Below are 13078 nucleotides of genomic sequence, written 5' to 3'. Positions count from 1 at the left end.
CTTATGCTTCATGGAGTTGTGGCTGAACGACGACATTATCAACATACAGCTGGCTGGTTATATGCTGTATCAGCAGGATAGAACAGCGGCGTCTGGTAAGACAAGGGGCGGTGGACTATGTATATTTGTAAACAACAGCTGGTGCACGATATCTAAGGAAGTCTCAAGGTTTTGCTTGCCTGAGGTAGAGTATCTCATGATAAGCTGTAGACCACACTACCTACCTAGAGGTAGGTTTTCATCTGTATTTTTCATAGCTGTCTACATACCACCACAGACAGATTGCTAGCACTAAGAAAACACTCAATGAGCTGTATTCCGCCATAAGCAAACAGGAAAACGCTCATCCAGAGGCGGTGCTCCTAGTGGCTAGGGACTAGTGGCCAGGGAACATCAAACAGGCAAACATCAATACAGGACTAAGATTGAATGGTACTACACCGACTCCGAAGCGCACCGGATGTGGCAGGGCTTGCAAACCATTACAGACTACAAAGGGAAGCACAGCTGAAAGCTGCTCAGTGACATGAGCCTACCAGACGAGCTAAACTACTTCTATGCTCGCTTTGAGGCAAATAACACTGAAACATGCATGAGAGCACCAGCTGTTCTGGACGACTGTGTGATCACGCTCTCCGCAGCCGATGTGAGTAAGACCTTTTAAACAGGTCAACATTTACCAGGCCGCAGGGCCAGACGGATTACCAGGACGTGTCAAGCAAGCATGCGTTGACCAACTGGCAAGTGTCTTCACTGACATTATCAACCTCTCCCTGTCCAATTCTGTAATAGCAACATGTTTTAAGCAGACCACCATAGTCCCTGTGCCCAAGCACACCAAGGTAACTTGCCTAAATAACTTCTGAGCTGTAGCACTCACATCTGTAGCCATGAAGTTCTTTGAAAGGCTGGTCATGGCTCACATCAACACCATTATCCCAGAAACCCTAGACCCACTCCAATTTGCATACAGTCGTAACAGATCCACAGATGATTCAACCTCTATTGCACTACACACTGCCCTTTCCCACCTGGACAAAATGAACACCTATGTGAGAATGCTATTCATTGACTACAGCTCAGCGTTCAACACCATAGTGTCCTCAAAGCTCATCAATAAGCGAAGAACCCTGGGACTAAACACCTCCCTCTGCAACAGCATCCTGGACTTCTTGACGGGCCACCCCCAGGTGGTAAGGGTAGGTAACAACACATCCGCCATGCTGATCCTCAACACAGGAGCACCTCAGGGGTGTGCGCTCAGTCCCCTCCTGTACTCCCTGTTCACTCAAGACTGTATGGCCAGGCACGACTCCAACACCATCATTAAGTTTTCCGATGACACAACAGTGGAAGGCCTGATCACCGACAACGACAAGACAGCCTATAGGGAGGAGGTCAGAGACCTGGTCGTGTGGTGCCAGGACAACAACCTCTCCCTCAACGTGACCAAGACAAAGGAGATGATTGTGGACTACAGGAAAAGGAGGACTGAGCACGCCAACATTCTCATCGACGGGGCTGTAGTGGAGCAGGTTGAGAGCTTCAAGTTCCTTGGTGTCCACATCCCCAAGAAAATAACATGAGGACATTAAAGACAGTCGTGAAGAGGGCACAACAAAACCTATTCCCCCTCAGGAAACTGAAAAGTTTTGGCATGGGGCCTCAGATCCTCAAAAGGTTCTACAACAGCACCATCGAGAGCATCCTGACAGGTTGCATCACTGCCTGGTATGGCAACTGCTCGGCCTCCGACAGACGGTAGTGCGTACGGCCTAGTACATCACTGGGGCCAAGCTTCCTGCCATTCAAGACCTCTATACCAGGCGGTGTCAGAGGAAGGTCCTAAAAATTGTCAAAGACTCCAGCCACCCAAGCCATAGACTGTTCTCTCTGCTCCCGCATGGCAAGAGGTACCGGAGCACCACGTCTAGGTCCAAGAGGCTTCTAAACAGCTACTACCCCCAAGCCATAACACTCCTGAACATCTAATCAAATGGCTATCCCACCCCCACCCCCACCCCCCAACACACACACACACACTATTTTACGCCGCTGCTACTCTCTGTTATTATCTATGCATAGTCACTTTAATAACTCTACCTACATGTACATATTACCTCAATTACCTCGACTAACCGGTGCCCCCACACATTGACTCTGTACCAGTACCCCCTTGTATATAGCCTCTCTATTGTTATTTTACTGCTGCTCTTTAACTACTTGTTACTTTTATTTCATATGCTTATTCATATTTTTTAAGCTGCATTGTTGGTTTAGGTCTTGTAAGTAAGCATTTCACTGTAAGGTCTACCTACACCTGTTGTATTCGGCACATGTGACTGATACAATTCGATTTGATTTGATTTGAACTGCACACATACACAACCTTTGTCTCATTTGTCTCAAGGCTTAAAAATCCTTCTTTAACCTGTCTCCTCCCCTTCATCTACAGTGATTGAAGTGGATTTAACAAGTGACATCAATAAGGGATCATAGCTCTCACTGGGATTCACCTGGTCAGTCAATGTCATGGAAGGAGCAGGTGTTCTTAATGTTTTGTACACTCAGCATATACGCCACACCTGAAAGCCTTATAGGCCTACACCTTCAAATGAACATTCGCATTTAATCAAACAGTTCTTGGAAATAATGTAAAATACACCACCCCTGTCCTTTTTATGCCTCATCCTCTCTCTCCCTTTCTAGTAATATTCCTGCAAGCCTTACTTACACAAATCAAAACTCTTCTTGGAAATACCAACCCCTGTCCTCACTGTAAAACATCCCTCAGCTCGAGAGGCAGTCTCCTCCTTCCTGTGCCCAGTGTAATTGCTTCATTAGAATCGGTGAGGAGTCTTTGTCTGGAGGCCGGGGAGATTAAATAAGGGCTCTAGGTGGTTTTTCTCTCTCAGACACTTGTCTCTGGGCAGCTAGGATTCCACTCTGGAATTTCTAATAATGCCGCACTCTCTCTCCAATAAAGCCGTAAAGTCAAGAACATCAAACAGAGAAATGAAGCCTGGTGAATCCTCTCTCCTCCACCGTAGAGCCAGAGGCAAGCCACAGATACTGTCTGTATTGTTTCCATATTTGGCTTTTTCTACTGCCTAGGCAATAATGTGCTGTAAGTACATTTGGCCATTTGTTTCTCACAATCACCACTGGATATCTAATGTTCTGAGGTTTTTAAGGTGATGCCAGCCACTAGGTGATGTGCTATGTTCGTAAAAGCTTGTGAGGGAGAACACTGAAGCAGGAACAGCAAAAATGAAGTCAAAAGACTGTTGAGAATGAGTAAAAATGTATAATATATATCTCCATGTAAAATGTCTAAATCTACCGTGCCTAAAAATGTAACAGTGGGCCTTTTGAGGAAGATTTCCAGGGGGCCTCTTGATGTAAACTGAGAATGTAAGCCATGATTAATATAAGCCATGATTCATGTATGGCATGTACGGTAGATTTATAGTGTTACATTTACAGGTGGCCTCAAACCTTCTAGAGCAGCCTTCAAAGTTACCCAGTGTTTTCCCTAGATTATAATCCAGACGAGGCACAAAAGACCCCCTAAAACAACTGTTGAAATAACATTTTCAATTTAAACCCATTGAAGTCAAATACTTTTAAAGCAGAATTTTTATTTTATTACCTTTATTTAACTCAGTTAAGAACAAATTCTTATTTTCAATGACACCCTAGGAACTGTGGGTTAACTGCCTGTTCAGGGGCAGAACGACAGATTTGTACCTTGTCAGCTCGCGGGTTTGAACTTGCAACCTTCCGGTTACTAGTCCTACGCTCTAACCACTAGGCTACCCTGCCGCCCCAGAAGGGGAATTGAGCTAAGTGAACCCTCCTCGACCTATAAAAAGGTTGACTGCCACCAGTGTCGCATGGAATGAAGATATCAACGCATATGGACTCACGTGATGACGAGCGAGGTGGCGAAGAGCAGTGTGGTGAGCAGGCCCCGTTGGCAGTCTGCGTTCTTCCGCTGGCGCTGGTGCATCTCGCCACCACAGTTGTCGCAGCAGCGGCACAGGCAGAAGAAGAGGCCGACCAGGGGCAACAGGACCATGAAGAGCAGGCCGAGCACAGCACACACCACGAAACCTGTCTCATAGTAGATGGCCTGGAGAGAAAAGGAGGAGTGGAGGGGGAGAGAGGGGGATGAGGGGAGAGGGGGAAGGAGAGAGAGGGAGTGAGGAGAGGGGTAGAAGTAGAGAGGGAGGAGTAGATGAGTCTAGAATGATGATGAGAGGCCACAGTTGGCATTGACAACACTTTACATGAATGCTAAGAGGAACGTTTAAAAAAAAATCTATGTTATTAAACACAGTACATAGTACTCTATAGCCATGTTTGACAGTTTTTGGCAATTTGGCCACAAAGCTGGACAACAGCGACGGCTGTGGAGATGTTATCCTCAAAATCAATGCCAAATGTGTGACGTGTCAAGCCAGTGGACACAGCACAGTGATGCCATTTGACATCATTTCTGCGTCAGTGTGATTTTTATTCTATTACATTCTATGCAGCAAACATGCAAATGATAGCAGGAATAATGCCATACACGATGTCAAATCAATAGAAACATAAATTGAATTACATTTAGCATCAAAACAGCTTTAAATAAGGGCAGATCAACACAAAGGACACATCAAAAATAAAAAGGAGACAGAAATCTTTAGTTCAATAGGTACAATTTGTCTAAGGAATTTGGGACAAATTCTAGTGAAGGGGGAAGTAAGAATTAGTGCTACTAATGATACTTCAGAAGTAGAAATGCTTCTTCAGTTAGCTAGGGGTGGGGTAGCTAGGTGAGATGGGGTAGGGGTAAGGACCATATGTGACCTGATTCATGGAACTAGGCGTATGTCGCAAGTCACGATTTCACAGGAGAGCCGTTTGAACATAAAACATATTTATTTTATCAAAATGCGTTTTTTGGGGGCAGAAATGCCTTCTAGAACATGTGAACTTTCATGTGCCTTAATAACAAACTGTAAATCTGTAAATACGAATAAAATGGTTAAATTACGAGCCTTGTTGGTTAAGTCAGAGAAAAAGGGTGGGTCTTCCTACTAGCCATGATTGGCTGAGATAATGAGTGGGCTGGAGTTCGGATTGATCTGCCATATTGAAGGCTTCTGTCTATTTGTGCTCGTCAGTCTGTGTTGGTAATCCTGTCGAACGCGGCTTCTTTAAAATTGTATTGTGTAGTGGAGCTGATTAAGTGTTGCTCTCCACTTTCTGAAGGATCAAGTTTTGAAATCAGTGGAATTGGAGTATGATAGCTAAAGAGACGGAGAAAACACCTGTCTCCGGATTACATCTTCAAACTAAGGGCAACTGTGGTATGGCATTCCTGACATGGAGATGCGTCCATCATGCATGATGACATATAAAGTTAAGATAGTCTAGCGTTAGCTAGCTACATTTTCAGATATTTCACGTGTCTAATTTTGACAGAAAGTGGTTTCATTTCAAGCTAAAGTGTATTGTTAGCTAGCTAGCTAACACTAGCTGGCTGGCTCCCTAGCTGACGTTACTATTTGTTTCCCAAGGTCGTTTGCTTTTCTAGTTAGAGCCTAATGTTAGCTAGCTAACATTGGACCTGGTTGGTTAGCTCCCAGCACTGTGGTATTGTTGGCACTTTGTTCATTGTTGTTTAACTAGCTAACGTTAGTTGGCTGGCTCATTAGCTAACGTTACGTGATGTGTGGGATCTTAAACGTTGTTTACCTAGCTAGGTTCATTGTTTACCTAGCCAACTAGCTATATGTCTTAAGCTAAAGTGTACTGTTAGCTGACTGGCTACCTAGCGGACATTATTATTCCTTTCCCAGAGCTGTTTGCTTTTCTAGTTAGAGCCTAATGTTAGGAATTGTTGACACTTTGTTCATTGTTGTTTAACTAGCTAACGTTAGCGTGTGTACAACATGGCCGGTGTCAGTAAACGTCTGCAAAAAAGCGTAATGAAATTGTTGCCAGTGTTGGGGAATAATCAGAATTAGCTGGTAACATAGGTAAGATGTTTTATATTCATCATATGTTTGTAAGTTACTTCTCTTCAGAATGTTATTTTTGTATAATACTGTGGCGGGGTTGCAGTATCTGTTCTATGTCAAGACTAAGTTGCTTGGGCCGGAGAGAGGGGAGAGGTCAAGCGTGTATCTCTTGGCTCCACAATGTCTGTGTGCCAGTCAGTGTGTCTCTGTGATCTTGTCAAGATAGGATGGATTTGATATATGGCTGTTGATATGGAGGATTTGTTTATGGTTCTGAGTTTGAGAAAATAACATAGTTTAGGAGACAAAGCTGAACGATAAATTATGCCTATGCTGTCTCACTATGTGTGTCTTTGCTATAAAGGATCTCAGTTGAAATGTGTAAGGGACTCTCAGAGAATTCATTGATAGACACTGAATTGATCTGAGAGTCACAGGGTTGTGATAGAGCTCATATAATTAAAGATGGACTTTGTGATAACTAACTCTGACTTGTGTGTGGTTTGCTCTCATGATTTGGTAAATAGAGGAAATTTCCACGACACCAGCAGAGCTGGTTATGCTGTTTTCATGTTATCCATAGGTAAACAAATCATTGGCCAGAGCATCAAGTGTGCACTCCGAGAGCGAAACAAGATGGGTGGGGCTAAAGCTTAAGAGGCTGTGAACGATGCTGAATGGGTGTAGACAAAGAAGAGTTCTTCACTAGATACCAAAACAAAGGCGATTTTCTCAAAAGTGAGTTTACAATTTAATCAACTGTCATAGCAGAATTATTTTCCCATTGTTCCTCAAATGCAGTGTATGATATACAATTTTGTAGCTCTGAGTCTCTACTTTTATCCAACGTAAAAAACACAATTTCACGTTTTGCTACATGAGACCGAATCCAGGTGGTGAGTCACACATAGGCTTGAGCACATGGGGCCGAACTTGAGAGCACTCAAATGATTCTGTTGGTTATCGTGAACACTGTCTCCCATCTCCCCTTGTTATGTAAGGCTGCCGTCCCACTGATCTCCTCCTATGTCAACTGAAGTAAGTGAGGGCTTTGAAAATTGGAAAAATCAATAGGGATCTGTAATTCCTGCACCGTATGTAACTTGTCACAATGATGTTCAATGGGCTGCTTCATTATGAAAGGATCAAAGGGGTCGCTATCAAAACGTCTGAATGACTTGGGCTCTTCTCGTGGCTTTCCCTACTGATTCTCTCTAATCTTCATATTTTTAAAGGGCAACTGCACTTCCTGATTTGGCCTCGTTTTAGATTTGGTTTATTACGAAATGCTAGCGGCCAACACTGAAATCAAACGCGAGTTGGTCTTGGGGTGTGGTTTGATGTGGGTGTCTCTTGTGTGAGTTCGCGGGTGGGAAGTGTTAGCCAGATTATTCTGCCAATTAGCTTCCACTAGGCGACTGTGGCAAAGTTGGTTTGACTTTGGATAGCCTATCTCCGGGGCTTGTTAGGGATGATCAATAAATGACACAATGTAAATTAGACAATATTTTCATGTAGCACAACTTTTAGTTTTCTCATTAAACGCTTTCAATATTTGTTCCCGTATGCGGGTTGAAAATGGCAAATTTGGACACCAATAAGCATCTAAATTGGAACATAGTGGCTGTACAGTAACATGCTAAACATGACATTAGAGCTCTGGCTATGCGCTACTCAGTGCTGTATGGGTTTTGACTGACAGACGTTCAGAACCTGAGCACTGCGCGCGACAAGAAGTCCCCCCCCCATCCCTCCCGATAATTTGTGCAATTTAAGCAAATGTTTTGTTGTCTGAGTGAGGGAAATGCTGTAAATGAAGATGACTCAATGTTCTTTGAAAGATGAGAAGCTGAGGATTATAATAAATACTGCTTTGATGTCATACAAGTATGCCAAACACTTCATATTACCAAATCATAAAACTCATGTCATATACAGTGTCAACGTTTATAATCATTATGTTGAATGCACAGTTACAAGATGACATGGTGTCATACCCTGGGTTGTTCTGAACAGAATGAGCCTGTTTGTTTATTGTGAAGAAAGTTTGCCGTGGCACACACACCTGAATGCACTCATGACTCCATTCTATGCCCACCAAAATTACCATCTGCTTCTCTGAATTGCCTTGTGAAAGCCTAACACTGTAAGATCATGTTTTATAACTTAGCTAGTCATGTTGGCAATAGAACAAGCTTTCAAATCATGCCCACCTCAACCAGATTTGGATTTATAAATTTATAAATGGATTTATAAAAAGTAAACAACGATAGGTGTGTCTGCTCTAGTTCTTCAACGGCACAGCTAGGAGAGCTCAAAAAAAGTACCTTATAGTTGGAGACACTTCTTTTGAGTCATAAAAGTGCATTGAAATTGCTTACGAACTGTGCAAGCTTTGGAGAGGTCTGGCCACTTGGAGACACCAGTTAGTCCTCTCACTCAAACCCTTGTAATTGTTTTGTCTTATCTTGCATCTTCCCCACATTTTACATGAATAATCTTATGTTACAGAATGTAAAATATATTTTTAAATGTTGTTGTCAACAAATGCGGTGAAAAGTACAGTAAATGTCAAATGCACGTAAAATAAACAGTGTAATGTTTGAATTCAGTCTTGTGTCAGGTGAACTGTTGTGTACAGTCGTGGCCAAAGGTTTTGAGAATGACACAAATATTAATTTCCACAAAGTTTGCTGCTTCAGTGTCTTTAGATATGTTTGTCAGATGTTACTATGGAATACTGAAGTATAATTATGAGCATTTCATAAGTGTCAAAGGGTTTTATTGACAATTACATGAAGTTGATGCAAAGAGTCAATATCTGCAGTGTTGACCCTTCTTTTTCAAGACCTCTGCAAATCCTCCCTGGCATGCTGTCAATTAACTTCTGGGCCAAATCCTGACTGATGGCAGCCCATTCTTGCATAATCAATGCTTGGGAGTTTGTGGGGTTTTGTTTGTCCACCTGCCTCTTGATGTTTGACCACAAGTTCTCAATGGGATTAAGTTCTGGGGAGTTTCCTGGACATGGACCCAAAATATCGATGTTTTGTTACCCGAGCCACTTAGTTACCACTTTTGCCTTATGGCAAGGTGCTCCATCATGCTGGAAAAGGCATTGTTCGTCACCAAACTGTTCCTGGATGGTTGGGAGAAGTTGCTCTCTGAGGATGTGTTGGTACCAATCTTTATTCATGGCTGTGTTCTTAGGCAAAATTGTGAGTGAGCCCACTCCCTTGGCTGAGAAGCAACCCCACACATGAATGGTCTCAGGATGCTTTACTGTTGGCATGCCACAGGACTGATGGTAGCGCTCACCTTGTCTTCTCCGGACAAGCTTTTTTCCGGATGCCCCAAACAATCGGAAAGACTTTACCCCAGCCCTCAGCAGTCCAATCCCTGTACCTTTTGCAGAATATCAGTCTGTCCCTGATGTTTTTCCTAGAGAGAAGTGGCTTCTTTGCTGCCCTTCTTGACACCAGGCCATCCTCCAAAAGTATTTGCCTCACTGTGCGTGCAGATGCACTCACACCTGCCTGCTGCCATTCCTGAGCAAGCTCTGTACTGGTGGTGCCCCGATCCCGCAGCTGAATCAAGTTTAGGAGATGGTCCTGGCGCTTGCTGGACTTTCTTGGGCACCCTGAAGCCTTCTTCACAACAATTGAACTGCTCTCCTTGACGTTCTTGATGATCCGATAAATGGTTGATTTAGGTGCAATCTTATCCTTGCCTGTGAAGCCCTTTTTGTGCAAAGCAATGATGACGGCACGTGTTTCCTTGCAGATAACCCTATGGATGGCAGAGGAAGAACAATGATTCCAAGCACCACCCTCCTTTTGAAGCATCCAGTCTGTTATTCGAACTCAATCAGCATGACAGAGTGATCTCCAGCCTTGTCCTCGTCAACACTCGAGAGAATCACTGACATGATGTCAGCTGGTCCTTTTGTGACAGAGCTGAAATGCAGTGGAAATGTTTTTTGGGGGGATTCAGTTCATTTGCATGGCAAAGAGGGACTTTGCAATTAATTGCAATTCATCTGATCACTCTTCATAACATTCTAGAGTATATGCAAATTGCCATCATACAAACTGAGGCAGCAGACTTTGTGAAAATTAATGTTTGTGTCATTCTCAAATCTTTTGGCCACGACTGTACTCACCTTCGGTCTAATCATTTTCCCATTATCTCCAAACTGTTCCATTTCAACTGCTACCATGTTTATGCATATTTTTTGGATATTTCTTCTGCAAATTCGCCACATTTGAAAATGGAGTTACGAGAAAAAAAATAAGCAATTGCACTTGTTTCATAGAACCGGTGTTGCGTCAATAACCTCCATTAGCCACTAGATGCGGTTATAATGAACAGATTGGTTTCTGTTTTCTTCCTACAAATGTGTGTCTATTCTTTGAACGGTTTAAGCAACAAAAAAATATTACGACCCCGTCACTGAAAGATAATCTCAGCAACATGCGTGTGTCTTCTGTTCTCATTAGAACAGAGTGGACAAGACCAGGCACGAAATCAGACTGGTGGGAAAAGAACACCGTCAATTATGATGTTTTTTTTTTATCTACACAGAATATAATAACAAATTATTGCCTGATGATCTTTTGAAATTCCCAATACCTTTCTGATGCATTTCAGTCACTTCAAACCAGACTTCCTTCAGATTGAAATTATGTCAAAAGTACTGTCAGACTGATTTGTAATAGACTGTCATAGCCCCAATTTTAAAAATTACATCCTTCTTTTTTTTTACATGGTGGATCGCAAGTTTGAAAAAAAAATCTAAATGGGTCGCTGATCCGAAACAGTTGGGGTGCCCCTGGGTGAACATATTGTCCCATGTACATTGTGTAATTTACCGATGGACTCTAACTAGCCCCATAGGGATATCCAAAGTCAACCCAAATTGACCACGAGCATTACGATTAGGTCGCGTGGAGCTGCACCCTGAATTCATAATGACTTGTGTGCTGCCAGATGTGGGCACGTGGTCAGGGTTAAAACAAACCCAACCTTCATTTACACTGTTATACAGTAACAGCCACAAGTTTCACAAAAAAAATGATCCTAATTGCACTTTGTCGTCAATTTTGACAGTAGAATAAATGTTTTTCTGACTCATATCGAATGCCACATGGGCTCAAATCTAGTTGGAACTTTTTCCACCTCTTCTCCTTTCCTCTCCTGCTAATTTCGACATCTTTCGGGACAGTTTCTAAATCTCCAGCTGCTCAGTTAATCCAACTTTCAAAGCCACTATTTGGCTGAGTAAGGCTCATTGGGTGTCAGTCAGGTAGTTCCTGGAGGCTATGGATAAAGAAAAATCCTGTCTTACCTAAAGCCCCCTTCGCCCCGGCTTCTTTTTCTCCACATTATCAGACGTGGTAAATCTCAGAGCTGGAGGGAATGTGTGACTTTCACTATAATGAACGAAGCAGCCATGTCTGACCAGCCCTGACGGTTTGGCCTCATTATTTGCCCATGGACGGTTTCGTTTGTCTTTGTTGAGGGTTCTGCACATCCACTACAGTCGCGTTTAGATGGATCTTTCTGTCAAATGCTTCCCACAGCTGTTTGAACTGGGTGGCAAATGGCAAGGGCACTTTGTGTAACTCAACGCTATGTGATCTGATTCATTCTCAAGGTTAAGATCCCAGGTGGGCCGTCCGCTACTCGCTTGCTACTGGCATTTGTCCAATTAGGGATGAAAACACACACACACACACAGCCATTCTCTCAGTGCATATAACGAGGAGAGAAAAAGGGACTTTGACAAATGTTCTCACCAGAATAACTGTCCGATTGCGAGAGAGTGTATCACAGGATGGTAATGGTAGCAGTAAACTGTCATCTCTGTCCAATCCTCACCAACAACCCTACATGCAACCCTACATGGTTAAAACGGCGCTCTAAAGACTGCCCTTGACATAATGGTAAGAGATATGATGATAAGCATCACCTAACCTCTCCAGTCTCCAGCAGGTTCGCCTACCGCATGGGAATGTGATATATGAGGGTCTTTATGGACTAGTACTGTACGGAATATGGGGTGGGGGGGGGGTCCAGTGTCTTAGGAATTAACTGGAGTTCTGGCCACATCAGCACATGCAGGGCTCAAGTGAGGCTCGGCATGGCAATGGTTTGACTGGCTGTCTGGGAGAGAAGAGGGGAAAACACACTGCAGAGGATTCAGGAAACTACTGAATGGTTGCCATCGAAATCCCTGGTCCGAAACAAATCTGACCCTTTAGGAAATTGCTCATACACAGATATGAATTATGCCTGTTATTGTACGACTGGCATGATCATATTAATGAAGGCACTTAATATGGTATAGTACAAACCCATATGAACCCATTAGGTATACAGTGACTGTCATATAACTTTGAATGGATTTCCAATGATGACCATAACCACAAGTAGTTTCCAAGACCCCCAGCCCAGCTGGCAAAATGTGTCATGGGAAGTGCCAAGTAATGACATAATTTTCTAATTGAAATCGTTTTTTTTCTCATTTTTGGGGGGGTTGAAGAGATGCCAGATAACCACAGCACAATCAGTGAAAGAGGTATTTTTCCCAGTATGCTAAAAAGATGTAAACAAAATGTCATTTTGCCATGAGTGTACAACCTGATGTTATCATTGCGAAGTCTGACATCATTGCAAGCAGTTTTGCCCGCTGGGTCAGTTCAACAGATGTGATGGCAGGGAGCGCTAAAGGGATGCTAGATGGGTGAGGGGTAGGGTGGCAAAGGACATGGACCAGACAGGTGAATGAAGGTAAAGGGATGCTAGATGGGTGAGGGGTAGGGTGGCGAAGGACATGGACCAGACAGGTGAATGAAGGTAAAGGGATGCTAGATGGGTGAGGGGTAGGGTGGCGAAGGACATGGACCAGACAGGTGAATGAAGGTAAAGGAAGCTAGGTAGTGTGCAGACTTTACCTGGAGCGTCAGAACAATGTTCTCTGGCTGAGGGTTGCCAAGTCAGATGAAGAAGGCATGCAGAAGACAAAGCCAACGCAGAGTCAAAGAAAGGGCAAAGCCATACAA

General features: G+C 43.4%; 1 protein-coding gene across 25 annotated transcripts in view; it reads right to left on the bottom strand.

The window, feature by feature from the left end:
- LOC110505144 (prominin-1-A) overlaps nucleotides 1-13078 on the bottom strand; it is a 120084-nt gene that overhangs the window by 70626 nt on the left and 36380 nt on the right. For 15 of the 25 annotated variants that reach the window (XM_090219834.1, XM_021584148.3, XM_021584150.3 and 12 more), the window contains exons 3-4: nucleotides 12971-12997; nucleotides 3930-4135 (exon numbers count right to left, since the gene is read on the bottom strand). In XM_090219834.1, the coding sequence (XP_090075960.1) occupies nucleotides 3930-4135; nucleotides 12971-12997 (233 nt within the window). The remainder of the gene's footprint in view (nucleotides 1-3929; nucleotides 4136-12970; nucleotides 12998-13078) is intronic. The other 10 variants (XM_090219847.1, XM_021584152.3, XM_090219844.1 and 7 more) reach the window with 1 other exon arrangement.

The sequence above is a fragment of the Oncorhynchus mykiss genome, chromosome 25 (genome assembly GCF_057628025.1).
Source record: "Oncorhynchus mykiss isolate SJ-2025 chromosome 25, ASM5762802v1, whole genome shotgun sequence".
Lineage (NCBI taxonomy): Eukaryota > Metazoa > Chordata > Actinopteri > Salmoniformes > Salmonidae > Oncorhynchus > Oncorhynchus mykiss.
Note: the sequence above shows the minus strand (reverse complement) of the source record. Positions and strands in the feature narration are given on the sequence as shown.